The 21,241-nt window shown below is 60.6% G+C and overlaps 2 protein-coding genes across 5 annotated transcripts; both read right to left on the reverse strand.

Annotated features, from left to right (window-relative positions):
* Nucleotides 1-1,244: 1,244 nt before the first annotated feature.
* RUSC1 (RUN and SH3 domain containing 1) lies at nt 1,245-9,496 on the reverse strand. 2 transcript variants are annotated; one of them, XM_032398315.1, is made up of 11 exons: nt 9,259-9,496; nt 7,135-8,578; nt 6,468-6,872; nt 5,721-5,819; nt 5,473-5,549; nt 5,203-5,377; nt 5,025-5,130; nt 4,827-4,873; nt 3,811-4,357; nt 3,276-3,404; nt 1,245-2,036 (listed from the first exon to the last, which is right to left on the reverse strand). In XM_032398315.1, exons 2-11 carry the CDS (start codon nt 8,492-8,494, stop codon nt 1,868-1,870), a joined length of 3,114 nt encoding a protein of 1,037 aa, XP_032254206.1. In that variant the 5' UTR covers nt 8,495-8,578; nt 9,259-9,496; the 3' UTR covers nt 1,245-1,867. The 2 variants fall into 2 exon arrangements, with proteins under 2 accessions (XP_032254206.1, XP_032254205.1); XM_032398314.1 differs by lacking the exon at nt 6,468-6,872 and having other exon boundaries at nt 1,251-2,036; nt 7,129-8,578; nt 9,259-9,421.
* An 86-nt stretch (nt 9,497-9,582) lies between these two features.
* On the reverse strand, nt 9,583-18,425 carry FDPS (farnesyl diphosphate synthase). Of its 3 annotated transcripts, XM_032398318.1 has the most exons (11): nt 18,280-18,397; nt 17,281-17,496; nt 17,041-17,203; nt 15,466-15,606; nt 11,908-11,988; nt 11,659-11,781; nt 11,297-11,385; nt 11,136-11,208; nt 10,437-10,514; nt 10,212-10,346; nt 9,583-9,836 (listed from the first exon to the last, which is right to left on the reverse strand). In XM_032398318.1, the coding sequence occupies exons 2-11, from the start codon at nt 17,457-17,459 to the stop codon at nt 9,636-9,638; spliced, it is 1,263 nt and encodes a 420-aa protein (XP_032254209.1). In that variant the 5' UTR covers nt 17,460-17,496; nt 18,280-18,397; the 3' UTR covers nt 9,583-9,635. The 3 variants fall into 3 exon arrangements, with proteins under 3 accessions (XP_032254209.1, XP_032254207.1, XP_032254208.1); XM_032398316.1 differs by lacking the exon at nt 17,281-17,496 and having other exon boundaries at nt 18,280-18,425; XM_032398317.1 differs by lacking the exon at nt 17,281-17,496 and having other exon boundaries at nt 17,041-17,182; nt 18,280-18,352.
* Between the last annotated feature and the right edge of the window lie 2,816 nt (nt 18,426-21,241).

A 21,241-nucleotide genomic window follows, 5' to 3' on the forward strand; every position in this document is an offset into this window, starting at 1 on the left:
AGGGAGAAGCAAGCTTCCCACTGAGCAGGGAGCCCGAAGCGGGGCTTGATCCCAGGACCCCAGGATCATGACCTGAGCCGAAGGCAGACGCTTAACCGACTGATTGGCATTTTTTTTTTTTCTTAAAGTTTTTTACCCTTAATTATGTTTTAAGTATTGGTATCCACTACAGCTGTTCTAGGTAATATGTAAGAATAATAAATTTCTTATTCACATTTGGTCTATTTCATGATGCTCTGCAAGGTCTGTTAGTCTTACCACCTCCGCAAGCCTGAGGACCCCTTAGGCTGTGACTACAAATATCACCAGATCGCAATGATGCTCCACCAATATTGTCCCAGGCTCCTCCCAGTTGTTAGGGTGACCCCCTGTGAAAGCCAGCACGTGGGGACAGGAGGCAGGACAGGGCAGGCAGGGTCCTGGGAACCAGATGCTGTGACGGCACACAGGAATCATGGGTCACTGTGCGTATCTCACTGTGAGAAACACTGGCCCCAAAGTCAAAGTCACAGTGGTCTTCCACATGTTTACTGTTTTATAATTTCATGATAAAAATAAAAAGCAACTGGAGAAGCTGCATCATCTTGAGCGCTCAGACTCCTACGGCTGTAGCCAGTGGTTCCCGCAGGCTCTGAGTCGGGCGTGAGAAATGTCATCCCTGAGCGGACCCGAGATGTCCAGTCTAACAGCGAGACGGCAAACAAATAGCAAAACTAACGAAGGAGTGGAGGAGTAACAAGAACGGGCCGAGAATGGGGAGCATTAAGTCAGGAAATGGCAGAAGTGTGCAAGGCTGCTGCTGAGCACGGCTCCCCTCCCCTCTCCTGTTGCCAGCCTGTTGTCACCTTGACCCAAGTGCCCGAAGGTGGAGGAGAAGTTCCAGGGTCCTTTCCCGTGTTCAGCTCCGGTTCTGTTCCCCCTGACTCTCCTGTCTTCTCACCTCCTGGGGGCTCCCCTGCAGGCCGTCACTGCCCAGCCTGTCCTCGGAGCTCCGCCACTGAGCCTCATCAGCTCTGAACCAAGTGCCAGAGGCTTTCTGAAACTGCGTCACTGCAGAGTGGTGACATTAAAGTGTCACTTCTGTAACCCCTTCATCCCTCCCAGCACCTCGGAGCACAGGCGCAAGGCCGGGGCCTCCCCACGTCCCCCCATTTCCTCGGGCTCGTACCCTACCCATCTTGCCAAACAAGGCAACCCCGCCTCAACAGGGAGGTGCTCCTGAGATGCAGCCACCAGGGAGCGGCAAGGACGCAGGGGTAGGAAGGGGGCCTCTCCCCTCCCCGCAGCCTCTGTCCTGACACGCAGTGACACACACACATTCTGCTCCCACGCTTTATTGGGACAAAGGAGGGGGCGGGCAGACCAACACCACAGACCCACCCACCAGGGGGGTCCGGACTTGAGCACCCAGCACAGCTTGAGTACATAATAAATACAGGCAACGTGGGTGGCGCGTGGGTCGGGGGGTCCATACGCAGGAAGGACACTCGAGGCCCTTCCAGTCTCGGGATCCGAGGCGCACGCAGCACTGGCCCAGTCCACTCACAGAGGAAGGAGGCAGAGGGGAGCGGTTTCCACTGTGCAGATGGGAAGGGAGACGTTTCCTTGTGCAGGGGGGGAAGAGGAGAGAAACGGAGGGAAACTCCTTTTCACATTTCGAAGAAGAGCAGATTTCACCTTACAGATGGCACAAGAGGGAAAAAGGAAAGTTGGCTTCCCATTCGCAGACATGGCCGTGGGGAAGGGGAAGAGTCATTTTGCGGCGGGGCAGACACTTCTGCGGCCATCGGTGTGCACAGGTCCGTGGCCCCGGGGCCGTTCCATTCCCAGGGCGCAGGAGGGAGAACGGACGGGACAGGGGCTCGGCCTAGAGGACCAGAGAGGTGTAGCCCACGGGCACCAGCCCCTCCGCGCCATCCCGCCCACAGCGGAGCCAGTCCTCGTCCACGGTGGCGACCACTCGCAGCACCTCCCCGCGCCTGAAGCTGAGCTGGTCGGGTCCCGCCGCGGTGTGGTCACAGAGCGCGCGGACGGCCCTGCAGGGAGCCAGAGGGATGGGCCGGGATGAGCGAGGTGGGCACCCCGCTGTCCCCGGCGCGCCTTCCCCACCACGTGGGGCCAGTGCTGACCGGGCTCCGGCAGAGGCGCGGGGCCTATCCGTCAATGTGTGGGTTCTACTGGGGCCCTGCCGAGCTCCAAAGCTGGCCGCCGCCGCTTATCTCACCCCACCCACGTCCTCTGGGCCTTCAAATCCGACCCATGCAAACTAAGCGACTTATCTGAACCCTCCCAGCCAGGCCTCCTCTGGGCCTCCTCGGGGGCAAACACACCACCTTCCCCCCAGGAGCTGCTGGCAGACCCTGCATCGCCCCCAAAACTCGTTTGCCCCCCGCATCCCCACCACTCCGTCCACCCTCCTCTTCACGTCCACTGCTGCCGCCCTCCTAGGGCGGCATCCTCACTCTCTGGACCACACCACGGGGTCTGGTCCCCTCTCCCCGCCCCATCCCTCCTGGCCTGCCTGCCCCAGGCCCCTTCTCCACCCTGAGATCAGAGATCCTTCTAAAACACAGGCCAGCATTTCATCCCCGGGCAGAAGACCCTTCGCGGGCTCCCAGGCCCTCCACCCTGAAGTCCGGTGCCTTAACTGACCTGCTGAGGCCTCCAGCAGTCCGTCACCACCACCAACATCCTCCCCCCAGACCCGAGCAGGGCACAGTTCCTCACCTGCCACACCCGGGCCTCGATGCCCCACCCGCCCCATCACCAGGCCTTCCCTGAACCCCCAGACCTGGCCTCCCTGCCCAGAGTAACCACCACACACTACGGTAACTGCGCATCTGCTCGCTGGAACCTTCTCTGGGCCACAAGCTCCCGGAGGGCACGGGCTCCGGGCGTTTGCCCTCCTGTTCCGTCCCGCAGTATCATACTGGGCACACAGTACTTGAAAAACACCGTCAAAGGAAGGAAAAGTCAAGAAACCTAATTCAGTGGACCGAGAGCAGCCAACTGAAGCCAGACTCCGAAGCAGACGCGGCCCCTGGTATCAAACCTGAGCAGGCCGCTCCGGGGGACCCCGCAGACACGGCCCGAGGCTTCCCGCTCCCTCCGGGCCCTAACGGAGCGGGCTCACCGCCTCGTACAGGGAACAACACAGGCCCAGAGACGAGCGCTTCACGCCAACGACAGGACGAGCGCTATCTGACCTCACAGCTCCCCGCCTTTCACGCCGCTACCCACCCCTGCCCCCCGTAAACTCGAAATGCGCCCCCCACCTGTGGGTCTGCACCACGCCGGCGACGGAGGCCTCAAGCTCCTCAGGAGGCGAGAGAGGCTCGGTAGGTGCCCCCCGTTTCACCAGAGCCAACACACTCACTGTCGGGGGCAGCCAGCTGGACGGTCTCCTGGGGAGAACACGGGGTCACAGAGGTCACCCGACCTCCAGGGAAGGACCCAAGGACCCAGGACTTTGGAGGCAGGAAGAGGCTGCAGGGCCTGATTCCAAAGAGGTCAGGAGTGGGTCACTGCTGAGGGCCCTTCAGGGTGATTAGGGAGGTGGCGACACCGAACACCAAGAGGGGCGTAGGGAAGGTCACACCCAGGGACAGGAATCAGCACCGTTTTTCTTTTTGTCAAGGGCCGGATAGGAAGTATTTCTGGCTTTGAGAACCAAGAAGCCGAAGGGGGCAAGTCACGCTCGCTCCCGCAGCAAAAGAACAAGCAAGGCCGCGGACCTCAGGCCTAAGCGATCCCTGCGAGGCCAAGCGGGGGTGACTGGGGCGCTGAGGAGGGGACCGGCTACCCCCGTACCTAGACTTGCCGGTTCCTCCGTCAGTTTCCGTGAGGCCCCCGGGCACTCCAAACAGCCTCCCCAGCCACACGCCTCGGCCCGGTGCGGCGTCCTCTGCGGGCACGGGCCTCTCCCGTGGGCCTCCAGCCGCCGTCCCAGGACCCCACGACCTCCACCGGGGAAGAGGGAAGCCCTCGGCGCCCCCGGAGGCGTAGACCCGGGAGGCCTGGGTCAGCTGCTCCCACCAGCTGCCTGGTGTGGGGGCGCCGGCGGGAGCCGAAGGGCCCGGAGGGGTCTCCCCGGAAGCCCCCCGAAGGCTCTGGGCCAGCCGCCCCCCCCAGTGCAGCACGGCGTGCACCGTCTGCCGCAGGGCGGGGGGCGAGCCCGGGGCCGAAGCGGCGGGGGGCGGTCCCAGGGGCAGGTGGTGGTGCTCAAAGAGCAGGTCCAGGTGGAAGGTGAGGACCGACAGCGGCTGCAGCAGGAGCAACAGCTCCGCGGACAGGGCCGGGCAGCCACCCCGAGCCAAGGACAGGAACCCCGTGGGCAGGTATAGGAGGGACAGCAGGCCTGGGGACGAGCAGGCTGCCGTCAGCGCCCCCCGCCCCCGCCCAGCCTCTGGCTCTGCTGGCAGCTGGGGGACGAAGCACTGACTGACAGGAAGTCGGGGGGCCCGGCGGCACCACGGTGTGGGGGTGCGCTAGCCCGGAGCCTCACCCAACGAGGCCCCAAGGATGAGGAGCGTTCCCGAGGGGGCAAGGGGAAGACGGCAGGAGGAGGCAGGAGGCCCTGGGGCAGGAGAGCTGGGGAGGCAGGGGAAGAAGGAAGAGGAGGACAAGCAGACTCTAGAGGTTTCGGGGAGGATCTGGGTCTTTCCTGCTGTGGGGCAATGGGACACGCTAAACGTGTGCGGCACAGAGTAACACAAGGGGACACGGGGATCGAGGTCACTCTGGCTTCGCTGGGACCAGCAGCAGAGACAGCGCGCCCCCTCCCTCCCTCCTAGGCTGGCAGCCCCCCGTGCCCTCCAGCGTCTGACCTGCATCCTCCTGGAGGCTGGAAAACCACAGCTCCAACTGCTTCGTGCTAGGGGAGAAAGGACAGCGCGGGCTCGGGAGGGCCAGGATGGGGGACGAGCTTCCAGGGGGACAAGGCCACCAGCACCGGGCTCCTCCCGCCCGTGACACCCGCGCGGGCCCCAGGCCGTGGGAGGGGCGCCAGGGGAGCGGCCACTCACTTGAGGAGGCCCAGGATGAAGGCGTGAAAGCGGCTGCGGCTGCTGCTCAGCGGGGCCAGGCGGCTGACCTGGCCGTACAGGGTCCCCAGCGCGCGGCTGCTGGCACCTGCGGACAGCGCGCTCTGAGCCCGGCCCAGGCCCGCCCGCGCCCCCGCCCGCGCCCCCGCCCGCGCCGCACCTGGCTTCACCGAGGCCTCCACCACGCTCCAGGGGCTGGTCCTGCGCTGCCCAGTGATGAGATCCTTCCGGAAGGGCTTCAGCCCGTCGGCCACCAGGGCGTGCAGGGCCGGACAGAGGGTGGTCAGCACCAGGTGCCCCACATCTGGGCTCAGCCGGCTATCCCCCAACTGGGCCTGGGGGCGACACAACGGACATGTCCCAGGCGCCTGCGGCCGCCTCCCCGCCCACCGTTCGTGCGGCCCCAGGGCCTCCCCAGCGGCACCCTCACCTTCTGAACCAGGTTCCGGGCGGCCCCGAAGTGCGAGATGATCTTATCCACGGAGGCGCTCACGGCTATCAGGAGCCCTGCGAGGGGCGGGCACGGAGCGCGCGTCTGTGCGGCGCCCGTGCCCGCGCACACCCCAGGGCCCCGGGGCACCCAGGGCACCCAGGCTCCTGCAGGCCGCCCCGGAGCGAGGGCCCAACCAGCAGCAGCTGACCTGGTGGAAGTCGGGGTCAGGAGTCCGGGCGCCCTACCTTTCTTCTGCTCCTGCAGCTGGCCAGTCCCGCTCTGGGCCTCTGCCATCCACCGTCGCTGGGCCCCGGGGGCGCCGGCGAACGACCAGGAACTCCGGGCTGGGGTGAAGGAAGGACGCGGAAACGCTTACGAGGGTGACCCGAGGACGCCGGGCTGGCGCACAGGTCGCCCTAGGGCCCGCAGCGCCACGGGCCGGAAGCGAGCAGGGACAGGGCCCCGGCCTGCGTGGGGCGCCCGCACTCGCCGTCCCCTCCCCCTCTCGGGCCGTGCGGCGACCTCCGCCCCGTCTGCCCCGCCCGCTGGGCCCGTGGAGGGAGGGCAGCCCCGGGAGCACGTGGGGGGCCGGGACCAATGGACGGACAGACAGACAGACCGGCGGGAGTGGGAGGCGACACGGAGGGAGAGGCGACCCCGGGGTCGGGAGGCTGGGAGGCGCGGGCGTGGGCCCACCCGAGTCCGGCGCCCGCTTCTCCCCCACCCTCCCGAGCGAGGCGGGGGCCAGGCCCCCAGCGCCCCCCACGCCCCGGCACCGCGCAGGCCCCGGACCGTGCACTTGCTGGCACCCCCTCAGCCCGCGCCCCCCACGCCCGGGCCTCGAGGCCCAGGGCCCAGCCCCGCGGCGGGTGGCGGGGCCAGATGCCCCCCGCCGGCGGGTGGGGCCGCGCCGCCTCCCCGAGGACGCTGGGGGCGGAGGTCCGGCGCGGGGGGCGGGGCGACCCCCGCGGGCTAGCCCGGGGCCGTCTTACGTAGCCTGGGCGGAGGCGGCGGGCTCCTGGTCCGGCGGGGGGCCTTCGGCGGGCGCGGCGGCGGTGGCAGCGGGGGGGCGGGCACCTGGCGGGGCGGGGGGACCGCGGCGGGGAAGGTGCTGCTTCTGGGAAAGAGCGGGGACAGCAGCAGTGCCAGCTCGGGGCTGGCCAGGCAGGGCAGGGCCCCCCGAGCCGGGGGCGAGTGGGCGCCCACCGGGGACAGGCGGACGGGCAGCAGCTGCTTCTGCGGGGGCCTCGGCGCGCCCAGCTGCCGCAGCCCCGTGCGGGGCGGGCCGGCCGGACGCGCCGGGAGCGGGGTCCCCGCCGCGCCCGCGCCCTCCAGCAGGGGGCGCGCGGCGGCCGCGGACCGCGGGGCGGGGGGCGGGGGCGGCGGGGGGAGGCCGGCTGCAGCGGGGGCGAGGGCGGGGCGGCGGGGGCGGGGCGGCAGCCAGGCGGGGCGGGCGGAGAAAGAGGGAGCAGAGAGTTAGTGCCGTCGCCCGGCGGCCCCCCAGGGCCCCCTCCCGGAGCGCTCGCTGGCGGCGGGGGGGCGGGCGGCACAGACGGAGGGGACGGGGCGGGCAGGGGGCGGGGTGGGGGGGCGAGGCCGCAGCTCGGCCCCTCCCCGCCCTCCTCCCCCCCGCGGTTCCCCGCGGCCGCTTACCCGCACGGCCGGCCTGCGCGCCCGACTCCTCGGGCTCCCGGGCGGCGGCGGCCTCCTGGCCCGCCGCGGGGCTGCCCGCCCTGCCCTCCTCGGGCGGCCGCTCTGCGATGGGCTGCAGCCCCGGCCGGTTCTTCCTTCTCCGCGGCGGCACGGGCGGGGGCGGGGGCCGGGGCGGCACCAAGGCCCAGCCGGCCGGAGGGTCCCGGGGCGGCACCGGCGGGGGCGGGGCCCGGCTCCGGGAGCGGAGCTCCTTGAAGGTGGTGACTTCCCGGGGCGGTGCCGGGGAGCCGCCCAGCGAGCCGCTGGGGGGCAGCTCGCTGTCGGGCGAGAAGACGATGAGCCAGTCGCTGCGGTCTTTCTTGACCTGCGGCACCAGGGGCAGCCCCGGGCCCCGCTTGCGCTTCTGGGCCAGCTCGTGGAAGGACGTGATTGTCCGGTGGGACGCCGGCTCCTCGCTGACGTCACTCCGCCACCCCGCATCAGCTTTCCCCGCATCTGTTTTCGAGCTGCAATCAGTTATTCCTGTGCTGCTTTTCCAACTGGAGTCGAGTTTTCCAGGTTCCGTTTTCCAGCTAGAGTTGGTATTCCCACTGATTGTGCAGCCGGAGTTATTGTTCTCCGTGGTTTTCCAGCCCGCGTCAGTTGTCTCCCTGTCGATTTTCCAAATGGGGTTGATTTTCCAACTGGGCTCGGTTTTCCCAGCGTCGGCTTTCCCATCATCCGCCTCTGGGAGCTCGGAGGCAGGGAGGTCCTGCTCCCCACCGTCGTCCTCTTCTTCTAGCCCTGGGGAAGCGGGGTCCCGGCAGGTGGTCAGGGCGTTGCAGTTGGAGTCCAGGCCAGGGCCCGGTGGGGAGGATGCTCCGGAGCAGGAATCGGGCGAGCAACAGAAGCTGTCCGGAGAGCAGGCGCCAGGGCCTGCGGAAGCCAGTGGGGATCCCTGCTCCAGGGGGATGATGCTGGGCTGAGGGTGGACATCCTCGTCGCCAGGGAGGCCCCGCGAGTACACCGAGATGGGGGACTCATCGGGACTAAGATCGGAGCAGGAGCTGAGAGAAGAGGAGCAGCCCGGGTCCGAGGGAGAGGCGGCCCCCTCTTCCTCCTGTGCTAGGTCCTGCCGGTTTCCTAAGCCTGGCCCGTGCTCCTGGCAGCATCGGCAGGGCACAGCTGGGCTGTTGGAATTGGCGTCCACCAGGGCCCCGCTGCAGGGCCCCCGGCTCTCCTTGCCCCCGGTGTCCCCGGGGGGAGGGGATGTGCTCAAGGGCCCCTCCCGGAGCTCAGGGCGGCGGGACAAGTGCAGGCCCAGGGAGACATGCTGGAGGTGGATGTGGTTGAGGTTGCAGAGTAAAGCCCTCTGAGGGGACAGCATTGTGCAGGCGACGACGGGGCGGCCTCGAGAATCAGCAGGATCGGGCCTCTCACGCCCGCCTACCTGGCAACCGCAGCTGCAGACCTGGAAGACAGGGAGAGTGATACCCAGCCAGAGAGGACGCGGGCCGCCAGAAGGACACCGAGGTGACGGACAGCTGCAGCACGCATGAAAGGCGCCGGCCGCTTTGGACGATATTTAAATGAGACGCAAATGTCCATCGACTGACCCTTAATTTCCACTGCAGTGTTTGCAGGTGGAGCCAAAGGAGCCCCCCGGGACTGGGGCGGGGAGGGTCAGAGAATGCGGCTGCGCTCTGGATCTCCGTGGAGGTGCGGGGGCTTGAAAAAGGATGGGGCCTAGAATGGAGCCCCGGATCCTCTCTGCTGCAGTCTGGCCCTGCACCGCCCCCCCTCCCCACTTCCCTCGCCTGCCCTTCGCTCCCAGAGGAAGGGGCCGAGGGAGGCCCCGCCCAGATGCTCCGAAACGGGGTGGGGCGGGGGAGACGCGTCTGGCTGGCTCAATGCAGGAGAGGGGCGGGCGTGGGGGCAAAGACCGAGCATCCGTCAGCGAGTCAGGTCCGCGGAGCAGGTGGGCCAGCCGACCCCGGCCCGGACCCTGCGCTTGCCCGTTCTCTCCGCGCTTGTCTCCGTCACCCAGGCGCCACCCCACTCCTCCTCCGTGCAATTTTGCTGCTCCCCTCTCCCGCCCCACCTGGCGGGCCCCGAAGCGTCTATCCACACCCACGGCCGAGCCCCCCTCACCAGGGTCCTCCTGCAAGCGCCGCAGCTGGGCTCGTCCACGACTCCCAAGGTCCCCGCCGGAGCGCGCCGACTGGAAGGGGGGCGCTAGGACAACCCGCCGGCGCTGCGCAGCCGCGCCCCTTCACGCATGGGCGGGGCGGGGCCCAGGCCCAGCCCCCACCGCTTGACGTCGTGCGTGTCACCACCCAGGCCGGCCCGCAGCTTTCGGTGCCGAGGGGTCCTGAAGGCAAGCCCCAGGTCCCGGCTTCCGCGGCCGCCCCCTACCCTGCCCGTTGCGGACGGCGCTGCGCCCCCGGCTAGCACAAGCAGGCACAGGACCACACGAAGCTTCGACAATTTATTGAGAGGCCCCCCTCCCCGCCCACGCAGTCTCCAGGTCACTTTTTCCTCTTGTAGATCTTGTGCGCCAGCGCCAGGAAGATGGCGGGGGGCAGGGGCGAGGCGCACTGCTCGATGAGGCCCATCAGGTGGCGGTAGCTGTCCTCCTCATACTGCGTGAACACGGCGGGCAGGTCCAGCTCCTCGTACAGCGCCTTCACCCGGGCCACCTTCTCCGCCTCCTTCTGCCCGTAATTCTCCTGCAGGGGGTGGGAGGCAGGGCAGTCGGCTCAGCCCCGCCCAGCACGCCCGACATCCGTACACTCCGGCCTCCAGCGGCGAGGGTCCTGGAGTGCCCGCGATCTGCAACTCCCCCCTCCCCGCCGCACTCGCTCCGAAACCGGCTCGGGCCTCAGTTTCCTCGGCCTGCCCCCACCGCCGCCCGGGCCGGCTAGCTCTCTGTGGGAAGCTGTGCATCGGAGGATGTCGGGCGGCTTTCCTGGCCTCCACCCACTGGAGATCCCTGTGGCATGTGGCAGACAATGTCTGCTGATGCTGCCAAACGTCCCCACCCGGCTGACGTCCTTGCTCTGGCCCTTTCCTGGGAGCTCGGCGATCCGCGGCCTCGCGGGCACCTGAAGGAGCTGACGCTGTTCCGGAGAGGCCCGCTGCAGACACTGAACCACCAGCCAGCTGCATTTGTTGTCCTGGATGTCTGTGCCAATCTTGCCTGTCACACTGGGGTCCCCAAAGAGGTCGAGGTAATCGTCCTGGGCAGGGGGCAGAGGAGGACAAATGAAGAGACCCCAGGGCAGGGCCCTAGGGCAGTTGTGGCCTGCTCCCTGCCCGTGCCTTCCTACCTGAATCTGAAAGAACTCCCCCATCTCCAGCAGGATCTTCTTGGCATTGGCATGCTCCTTCTCCCCATCGATGCCCGCCTACAGTGAAAAGGGGATCTGTAAGCCAAACACCACGGGCACCTTCACTTTCCTTGCTGCATCTCCCAGGGCGCCCTGACGCAGCCCCCAAATCCTCTCCCCTCTCTGTTCAGACATCCCTGGCTTCCGGGCTCCAGGACATCTCGGTGGTCCGACCTCCAGCCCACCTCCTTCGGCGAGGCCCTCCGGTGTGAGCCAGCAGGGACGAAGTCAGCTCTGGAGGCTGGCACGTGCCCAGCCCCTGACTCACTCTTCCAGCGCCTTCTGCCTCCTCCAGCTTCTTCCCGATCAAAGGGGAACTTGGAGAAGCGAGGTCAGGGCGGGCAGGAAATCCCACCGCCTGCCTTTGGACCTGGTCTTCTTCCTCTCAGCGTGAACTTCCTCCCCACCTCCCATCCAGACCCAGATGGAGGACGGGCTGGCCACTCGCATATCCCTTCACAAAAATCCGAAGGAGGGAACTGCACCATTGTACAGCTGAGAAGACACCCTCAGACCTTAAGTAACTTGCCCAGGGTCACAGGCCACAGTGGGGGCAGCAGACTGTCCAAAGTTGTCTGCTTTGTGCCCTGTGTCCAAAAGCCCCATCGGTGGGCAACAAGGGGCAGGAGACTCACTCACCATGTACATGGCAGCCGCCACAGGAAGATAGAACGAGTAGAAAGCAGTCTTGTACTTGACAATAGATTTGTACCTGAGTAGGGGGAGAAGGTAAGGTCCTCAGAAGGGCAGTGCCCAGCAGAGCCCTCCCTCACTGGCCAGACAGTTCCCCCGTCCCTCACCTCTTTTCAGTGAATCTGCCAAGATCCACATTGCCCTGGGGGGCTGTGATGAGGTCCAGGGTCTGTCCGATCTCGGTCTGATAGGAACTCTGAGGAGGAGGAAGATGGCCCATCAGCTGGGCCTTCTCTGGGGCCAGGAAACCCTGGAATCCAGGGCCCCACAGCCCACAGCACGGGCAGAGAGAAAGGCAGTGAGAGGTGGAGGGCCCGCATGCACGCAGACACAGCGCTTTCTCAGCCCTCCTTCCCGCCTCGAGGACACGGGGAAGCCCCCTCTGCCGCCGCCCTGCCCAGCACCTTGGCCCACTCTGCCCCTTCCAGGCGAACCTAGCTATCCCCTGGGCCGATGGCCCGCGGCGCACCTGCAGGAAAAGCTCAATCAGGCTCAGGTAATAGGGCTGCTCCCGACAGCAGAGCTTCAGCAGGCGGTAGATGCACGCTTCCAGAAGCAAAGCGTCATTGACGGCATCCAAACCTATGCCTGGCTGGCGGGGGCGCGGAGAAAAACAAGGCCTCGGTCTCGGCCACTCTGAACACCTCGGTACGTATGCTCTGTGCGCCAGCTCCCTGGGCCTGTCCCGTGCCCACCGCTACCTTCCCGCCCGCCATACCTTCTGATACCAGCAGATCTGCCCCCGTCGGGTGAGGGACGAGTCCATGATGTCGTCGGACACCAGCAAGAAAGCCTGCAGCTAGGAGGAGAAGGCACAGTGGGATCAGACCCTTGGGGCCCCTTACTAGAGCTCCTTCAACCAGCAACAGAGCTGCTACTGTTGCTCATCACCGAGCGAGGACGGAAGTCAGGCCAGCGAGCGCGAGGGCTTCTGTTCTGTGCTGTGGGACTTTGGGAAACTGTGTGACCTCGCTGGTTCAGGCTTCCCAACGGTAACATGAAAGACTCCGCCAGATCTCAGACGTCTGTCCCCTCACAAGCAGCCCTAGACAGTCCTGGTGTCAGGGAGGCGATGAAGCATTGCGTCTGCTACTCTTCTCCTGCCAAGAACCTCAGTGAATACTTGAGACTTTTCCCTGCAGTGTGACTTTCCGGGACTTCTGCAATAAAAGGAGGCTGTTCCTGTGTCGCCCTGAGGCGCTCCGCTCACACACGCCGTGCCCAGGACAGAGCCCCACCTCGGAGCTCGTTTAGGGGTGCAGCGCTAATAGGACAGAACTGCAGTCTGACTCGGTCCCGCTCAGCCACGGGTCTTAAACACGCAACCACACCAGCGTCAGCCACGGGCCTCTCTTCTAGGTGCTAGCCCACCTCAGAGTCCCCGAATGGGCCGGTTTTCCCAGCAGACTGCCAGGACATTTGCCCCCTGGCATTCCCAGAGCCGAGCACAGCACTAGCCCCAGAGCGGGTGTGTCCTAAATGCCTGTTTAATGAATGTGAGATGCTGTCATGTACCCCGTGAGACTTCCTGCATTCAGGCTACACCTTCCGAGCCTTTAAAAACAGCTTTTCAGGACGTGGTTTTAAATCTTCACTCCGTCCTGATCTGTGTGTATGGGCTAGCGGGTCTGCCTTGCTTGGAGCACCCGACGCTGCCCATCGGCTCTGGCGTGCACAGTGCGGAAGGGACTGCGGCGGTCACTGCTCTTGTTCCCAGTGAATCCTTGGGGAAGGAGGCACCCATCTGCATCTTTACCTCTGACCACACGCTGGGTCAGGGTCTGGGCTTTCCACACCGGAGGCATGTGTTTTATTATTAGAGTGTTCACCTGGTTCCACTAAGCCAGTGGTCCACTGTCTCTCCCACCCGGTTTCAACCTGCACCACTCAACCAAGACGGTCTCCGAAGAGCATCATTCCTGGTGTCCCTCAATCTCCTCTGCCCCACAGCAGTGGTTCTTAACCCAAATGCACTTTCTATTTATTAGGGGAACTTAAAAAAAAAGAATACCAGTGTCAGAGTCTCACCCCAGATCAATTAAATGAGAAATCTATCCACAGTATTAGTCAATTACGATAGAGGGACTATTCTAAAGATTAAAGATTGAAGAACCACCAAATACGGTACATTATTCTTGATTGGATCCTAGATGTTTAAAAACAAAACAAGGGCGCCTGGGTGGCTCAGTCGGTTAAGCGTCTGCCTTCAGCTCAGGTCATGGTCCCAGGGTCCTGGGATCGAGCCCCGCATCGGGCTCCCTGCTCAGCGGGAAGCCTACTTCTCCCTCCCCCTCTGCCTGCCACTCCCCCTGTGCTTGTGCTGTCTCTCTGTCAAATAAATAAAATCTTTAAAAAACAAAACAAAACAAAGCCAACTTAGAACAGACATTTTGGGGAGAATTAGGAATATTTAAATCTGTAATATACATTAGGTAATATTACTGGTGCTATGGTCTGAATGTGTCCCCCCAAATGTTGAAATCCTAACCATCAAAGACGATGGTATGAGGAGGTGGGGCCTCCAGGGCCCTCCTGACGGACGCTCTGGAGCTGCCTGGCCCCTTGCACCACCAGGGGCTGTGCAGGAAGGTGCTGCTGAGCCAGAAGAGACCCCCCCCCCCCCCCCCCCCAGCCATGCTGGGACCTCGATCTTCGACTTCCAGCTTCCAGAAGTCTACGAAATAAATTTCTGTTCTTTATAAGCTACGCGCTGTGTGCTATTTTGTTGTAGCAGCCCAAGTGAGCCAAGACAGACGGGACAATGGCACTGTGCTCACGCAGGCGAATGGCCTTGTTCCTAGGAGGTAAACGCTGAAACAGATAAGAGGTTGAAGGACAAGAGGCAGGAGGAGAAAGACAAAAGCAGAAACTGTAACCAAAGTCACCCAAGTGAAAACAATGGCGGACACAGCTCAAAAGGCATCTTAGGGAAATGTCAGCATTGCTGCCGTGTTTAAAAATCCCCGAGCACTCCCCGGTGAGCCTACGGGGCGGCTAGAAGTCAGGACACTTCACTCGACCAGGTGACCCGGCCTGGCCCCGTAGCTCTGATCCTCTGCTCTGCCGGGATCCTCCTGGCCTCCCTGCCCTGCCTGGCGTCTGTGCATATGGGCTCCTCGGTCCCCCAGGGCCCTGTCCCCCAGTGATGCCACTGTCCCTTTACCTCCTTGGAGGCAAATCCCTCTTCCCCAGCCCCGTCTCACTTACAAGCTCCAGACTGGAATTTCCAACACCCACAGGCCAGACACTTCCACCTGCACTGCCCGGGCCGAGAAGGCAGCGTGGCTGACCCCGAGCACGTCACACCCTCCCTTGAGGCAGCTGCCCCTTTCCACAGGCCAGGTCCTAAGTGCCTTCCCTTCTGAGCTCACTGCCACCGTCCTCGGGGCCTGGCTCCCCTCCTAGAATCCAGTCTCCTTGTCACTAATGAAGCTTTTAGGCTAGGCCAGGAAACCATACCCCTTTAAGGGGCAAATGAGCTGGGTATGGGAGACAAGGACACATGGGGACTGGAGCAAAGAAGAGAGACAGAGCCACACAGGAGCGCCCGTGCCCCATCCTGCGGAAGGGGCTACAATTCAACATCAGCCAGTTGATGCTGCGTGGGACCCTGGGCGCAGATCTAGCAATTTCCCAAGTGATGCTAGAAACCTGGGTTTTTATGTGACACCTCTTCTTTCTTAAATTTAGGGCACTTCATTTTCTTTTTTTTTTTTTTTAAGATTTTATTTATTTATTTATTTGACAGAGAGAGACACAGCGAGAGAGGGAACACAAGCAGGGGGAGTGGGACAGGGAGAAGCAGGCTTCCCGTGGAGCAGGGAGCCCGATGCGGGGCTCGATCCCAGGACCCTGGGATCATGACCTGAGCCGAAGGCAGCCGCTTAACGACTGAGCCACCCAGGCACCCCTAGGGCACTTCATTTTCAAAAACTATCGGTGGGCTGCAAGTTTTCAATCTCTGCTTTAGAACAATCCTCTGGAAGAACTATGTCACTCTGATAGTTACCCTCTGCTCAGAGGAAAGAACTGACTCCTTTATGCCCAGTCCCAAGGCCCTGGTCCACAGCTTAGTTTATAGACTACATACATACCTACTGGCAAAGAGGTTCCCTACATTTGTTAACCCTTAGAGTAAATCACTGTCTAAACTTGACTACTAATGCACAGAAACACAGGGAAAAATTCGTTTCAAGCTCATCCCTCCCCTTCCCCCCAGGACACCCCCACCCTAGGAAAACCTCTGCTTCTCCTGCCTTTCCCTTGTCCGTCTTACCAGTTCCACACACCAGCCCACAGTCAGGGCCCGCCGGAGACTATCGGCATCCTGCTTCCTTGGCTCTACCAGCTCCTGAAATGCTATCAGCACAGTCAAACCCCGCTGGTACTTGCCTCCAATCGCATTGTACTCCAAGACCTGGGGGCAAGGGAAGACGGGAAAGGCACCAGGTTCCGCAGAGCACCTACTCTAAAGATTTTTCCCTGCCCTCTCCCACTTCCAACCCGGACTGGATTTTAACCTCCTCAGGCCCCACTCCTCCTCCTGGAACCTCTGGAATTGCGACTCTTGGCTTCTTCCCCCAAATCCTGGAGCACCACTGGAAGAGTCCCCCCACCCCTAGGCTCTCTCTGCATGGTCTTCCTCAGTACATTTTTTTCTTTTAAGTAGGCTCCATGCCCAACATGGGGCTTGAACTCATGACCCTGAGATCGAGAGTCGCACACTCTACTGACTGAGCCAGCCAGGCGCCTCAATCCTCAGTAAATTTAAAGCCTCCATACTGCACATTAAAATCTGCTCCCAAGCCCAGAATAGGCTTGAACCCAGGGAAAACTTTGTACATGCCATGGGAATGGCTGGCACGTTCAGGTCTCTCCCTCCCAGGTTCCAGCCTCATCCCCACCTCTCCTAGACTTCCCAGCTACCTCCTCCTACCCACAGTGCAAACCATCTGCAAATGAAAAGCCTTGCTCACTGCATGAAAGACAAGGTCCCCAAAGTTGGCCAGAAGAGAGCTCAGGAGGGGACCCGGTGGTATCTCTTCCTGCTGGGAGCTCTCCTTTTGCCTTCTGCCGCCCTGCTGTCCACCAGCTCGAATGCACTGGGAAAACCTCCCTTTTAATCTCCACCCCCGTATAGGCAAACCTTTTCCTTGGTTCTCCTCAGACAAATGAGACAGTATTTATAAAAAGAATTACTAGATACCCCAAAATAATAAAAAAAAAATTAAGCAACTCAAATATCCCAGCCAAATTTCCTGCCCTGGAGCAGAGATTTCTTTTCTTTTTCTTTTTTCTTTTTTTGATTTATTTATTTATTTTAGTGGGGAGGGGCAGAGGGAGAGGGAGACAAAGTCTTAAGCAGAGCCCATCACGGGGCTTGATCTCATGACCCAAGAGTTCACGACCTGAGCCGAAACCAAGAGTCGGAAGCTTAACCGACTGATCCACCCAGGTGCCTCTGGAGGAGAGTTTCTGATGATGCCCAGCTTCCCCTGAAGCTCCTCAGGCTGCTTCCTCCCAGCTCCCTGACAAAGTAGCTCTTAAGGACTTCTGGAGACCTAATTCCCTTTCTCAACAAAATCAAAGACTTAGCAGGTTTTAGGCCTTCACCCCCAGGGGCATAGAAAGCAGTCCATGTGGCTTGCCTGAACCATGAGGCAGGACTGATGGGCTGAGTAATTATCCCTGCTCAGGCCCTGCTCCCTCCAGAGGAGACCCAGAGTCACTCAGGTAAAAGCCTGCCCCTCCTCCCACCCCAGTGTCAAAGGTCCCCCAAACGCCACAGCTGGATCCCACACATATAGAGAATGAACTTCAGATTCAGTCTCTGAAGTCACCAATCCTTCACCTCCTTGAGCCGGGCAATGGCGTCTCCCGTCTCCGGGTGGCCCACGCCATCCTCGGTCAGCACCTTGACAATCTGGGAGAAATGCTGGATGAAATCCTGCTTTGCTTGGGCATAAGGGTCCAATTTCTGGTCTCCATTCATTCTGAGGGAGGAGTAAAGTGCTCTGAGGAGAGGAAAGCCAAGTCAGAAACCTGAGCAGCTGCTCCCCTCCCCAAGGCCCCTCACCCCCACCACACTCACCGAGGCTCCTCTGTCCACGCTTGGCACCAGCAGCGGGCACTGTGCCAGGCCCCCAGGACTGGGCACCCGTGCACCAGGGAGGGCCGCTGTAGGGGACCCAGCCACCTCTCCCGGGGCGCCCAGCAGGGGGCCGGCAGCAAGAAGACCCCCACAGATCTCAGCCAGCGGGACAGGGGCATCACGGGGGTGGCATAGGGAGGGGGCACCGAGCACTCCCTGCAGGGGCAAGCACCAAAGGCAGATGCACGGTGGCGGCTCCCCAGGTCACCCCCACCACCCTTTTACCTCTGGGCCCAGAATGCACCGGTCTCTTCTGAGCTGAGCCTGAGGGCATTTCCAGAAAGAAGGAAATGCAAAGAACACAAAGTACGGCTGGCTGACTGAAGTCAACGGGTCGCACCTAACACCGTGCGCACTTACAATAACTCAGGGCCACCCAACTTCATCCCCTCTACCGTCAGCTCCTGCAGGGAGCCTCTGGAATCACTACTCTCTTGGCTTCTTCCCCCAAGTCCTGGAGCACAGCTGGGAAAGTCCTGACTGAAGTAGCTGAGGACCAGGGCCTGGCAGGACCCAAAGCGCCCTGCTTTACGGAGGGCCAACTGCGGCTCCAAGCGGTAGGAAGATCGTGGGCAGGGACGGCGCCATATCTAGAACCCAGGTCTGCCCTGGGAGGCGGGGAAAGGGCTGTGCGGGCTCGGGGCTATCCCAAGAGGAGGAGAAGTGCGCCGGAACCCGGGGCACCACGGACACGGCGTCCCGGGCTCGGGGACTGCGCGGGCCGAGCCTCACAGGCAGCGCGGGGACCGCACCGCCAGCCTCGGAGCCACACGGGGCGGCCGGGGAGGCTGCGGGCTCACACAGCCGGAAGACCCGCCGCTCGGGCACACCGGGCCCCAGTGCGGGGCGGGGGGGCGCTGCTGGGCCCCGCAGTACTACCACGGAAGTGAGGCTGAGGCTCCCATCGCGGCCCCAGTCCCAGCCGGAGACCTCTCTCACCTGCTCCTGGATCCCGGCTCTAGGTCCAGTCTTAGCCGGGAACTCCTGAAAGCCGCTCCGCTCGGCGCGCGGCCCTCTGGGTCCGGTAGTTCCCGAGCTCCCTTCCCTCCAGACAGAAAGGCCTCATCGGACTACAATTCCCGGCGTGCCGCGGGAGGGACAGGACGACGCGATCTAGCGCGAGTCGGCTGGGCGGAGGTGAGCCGCGCTGATTGGCTGCCTCCCCTCGTGTGAGCATGGGGCCCTGTGCCGGACAACCAATGGAAGGGCTGCGCCCAGGGCCGAGCCTGGGCTGACGACGGAGGCGGGAGGACGGCTCCTACTCTGGCTCCAGCTGCCGCCTTTACTACACACGTTAATTATCGGTACCTCCCTGGGCAGTTGGGTGGCGTATAAAATTCCAGCAGGACCGGCTTTGCCATTTATGGGTTCTCAAACGTAGGCAGACCATTTAATTTCCCTGACCCTCCGTTAACTGTCTTTCCTCGTCTGTTCCAGGAGAATAACTCCCTGAGGGGCGCCTGGGTGGCTCAGCTGGTTAAGCGACTGCCTTCGGCTCAGGTCATGATCCTGGAGTCCCGGGATCGAGTCCCGCATCGGGCTCCCTGCTCGGCGGGGAGTCTGCTTCTCCCTCTAACCCTACCCCCTCTCATGTGCTCTCTCTCTCTCATTCTCTCTCTCTCAAATAAATAAAAAATCTTAAAACTTCAAAAAAAAAAAAAAGAGAGAGAATAACTCCCTGAGACAAGTACACAAAGTGCTTTAAAGGCTCAAGAAATAAGACCGAGAGCAGAGACTAGAAGCCTCACTCTTACACACGGCTTACCAGCGCACCGGGGCTTGACTCAGTTGGCGCTCTCTCCACCAACCCTCCCAAATCCCTGTTCCTCCACCCACTGAAAGTAGCCTGAAACTCCAAAGAACCTAGGTCATACATAGGAACAAAAATCACTGTGCAAGGATTCACTTTCACCACTGCTATTCAACATTGTACTGGAAGCTGTAGTCAGAGCTATTAGACAAGAAAAAGAAATAAAAAACAGCCAAGTTAAAAAAGCAGTAAAAATATATGTATTTCAGAGATGACATGATCCTAAATATGGAACATCCACAAGAAAGCTACTGGAGCTAATAAACTCAGCAAAGGTGCAGAGTATAAAAACAATATGCAAAAATCAGTTGTGGGGCGCCTGGGTGGCTCAGTGGTTGAGCGTCTGCCTTGGGCTCAGGTCATGATCCCAGGGTCCTGGGATCGAGCCCTGCATCGGGCTCCCTGTTTGGCGGGAAGCCTGCTTCTCCCTCTCCCCCTACTTGTGTTTCCTCTCTCACTCTCTCTCGGTCAAAATATAAATAAATAAAATCTTTAAAACAAAACAAAACAAAACAAAACAAAAGTTAGTTGTGCTTCTGCACACCTGCAATGAACAATCTCAAAAAGGAAATGAAGAAAGCAATTAAATTTACAGTAGCATCTAAAATAATGAAATACCTAAGAATAAAATACAACTAACTTGTACATTGAAAACCATAAAACATTGCTGAAAAAAATTAAAGAAGACCTAAATAAATGGAAAACAGCCCGTGTTCCTGAATAGAAAGACTTAATATTGTTAAGATGTCACCCAAAGCAATCTACAGATTCAACACAATCCCTATCAAAATTCCAACAGATTTTTTTGCAGCTATGGAAAAACCAATCTGCAAATGCATATGGAATTACAAGGGACCCTGGATGACTAAAATAATCTTGATAAAGAACAACATTGAAAGACACACTTCCCGAGACACCTGGGTGGCTCAGGTGGTTAAGCATCCGCCTTCGGCTCAGGTCATGATCCCAGGGTCCTGCGATGGAGTCCCATGTCTGGCTCCTTGCTCACCGGGGAGCCTGTTTCTCCCTCTGCCTGCTACTCCCCCTGCTTGTGCTCTCTCCCTCACAAATAAATAAATAAAATCTTAAAAAAAAAAAGAAAAAGGGCACCTGGGTGGCTCAGATGGTTAAGCATCTGCCTTCGGCTCAGGTCATGATCTCAGGGTCCTGGGATCGAGTTCCACATCAGGCTCCCTGCTCCTTGGGAGCCTGCTTCTCCCTCTGCCTCTCTCTCTCTCTCTCTCTCTGTCTCTAATGAATAAATAAATAAATAATCTTAAAAAAAAAAAAGAAAAGACTCACACTTCCCAATTTCAAAATTTACTACACGGCTGTGATAGTCAAAACAGTGTGGTATTGGCATAAGGACAGACATATTGACCAATGAAACAGAATTGAGAGTCCAGAAATAAACTCATATATCTGTGACAAATAGGTTTTTTACAAAGGTACCAAGTCCACCAAATGGGGAAAGGACAGTCTCTTCAACAAATGGCACTAAGTAAACTCAGGTGTCTTTCCTCATGCAAAAGAATGGAATTGGACCCCTACCTCACACCATATTCAAAAACTAACTCAAAATAGATTAAAACCTAAATATAAAAGCTAAAACCATAGAAAATCTTAGAAGAAAATATAGGGATAAGCCTTCATACCTTGTATTTAATGATGGATATATTTTTTAAGATTTTTTATTTTTAGGGGCACCTGGGTGGCTCAGTTGGTTGAGTGTCTGCCTTCAGCTTGGGTCATGATCCCAGGTCCTGGGATCGAGTCCAACGTCCTGCTCCTTGCTCAGCAGGGAGCCTGCTTCTCCCTCTCACACTCACCCTGCTTGTACTCTCCACCCTGCCCCCCGCAAATAAATAAATAAAATCTTTCAAAAAAAGATTTTCTTTTTTTTTTTTTAAAGATTTTATTTATTTGACAGAGAGAGACATAGTAAGAGAGGGAACACAAGCAGGGGGAGTGGAAGAGGGAGAAGCAGGCCTCCTGCGGAGCAGGGAGCCCGATGCGGGGCTCAATCCCAGGACCGTGGGATCATGACCCGAGCCGAAGGCAGACGCTTAACGACTGAGCCACCCAGGCGCC

The sequence above is a fragment of the Phoca vitulina genome, unplaced genomic scaffold (genome assembly GCF_004348235.1).
Source record: "Phoca vitulina isolate PV1807 unplaced genomic scaffold, GSC_HSeal_1.0 scaffold115, whole genome shotgun sequence".
In the NCBI taxonomy this organism is placed as follows: domain Eukaryota; kingdom Metazoa; phylum Chordata; class Mammalia; order Carnivora; family Phocidae; genus Phoca; species Phoca vitulina.

Bases quoted from the DNA above. Each gene is read 5' to 3' on its own strand.
- RUSC1 (XM_032398315.1), bottom strand. From the start codon at position 8,494: ATGCTGTCCCCTCAGAGGGCTTTACTCTGCAACCTCAACCACATCCAC. The intron at 6,873-7,134 runs GTGCGGGTAAGC...CCCCCGCTGCAG, and splicing joins GTCGGGCGCGCAGGCCGGCC to CCGGCCTCCCCCCGCCGCCC. The intron at 3,405-3,810 runs GTACGGGGGTAG...TGTTCTCCCCAG, and splicing joins GGAGGAACCGGCAAGTCTAG to GAGACCGTCCAGCTGGCTGC.
- FDPS (XM_032398318.1), bottom strand. From the start codon at position 17,459: ATGCCCCTGTCCCGCTGGCTGAGATCTGTGGGGGTCTTCTTGCTGCCG. The intron at 11,782-11,907 runs GTATGGCGGGCG...CGCCCCCGCCAG, and splicing joins AGATCTGCTGGTATCAGAAG to CCAGGCATAGGTTTGGATGC. The intron at 11,209-11,296 runs GTGAGGGACGGG...CCCCCTACTCAG, and splicing joins GGCAGATTCACTGAAAAGAG to GTACAAATCTATTGTCAAGT.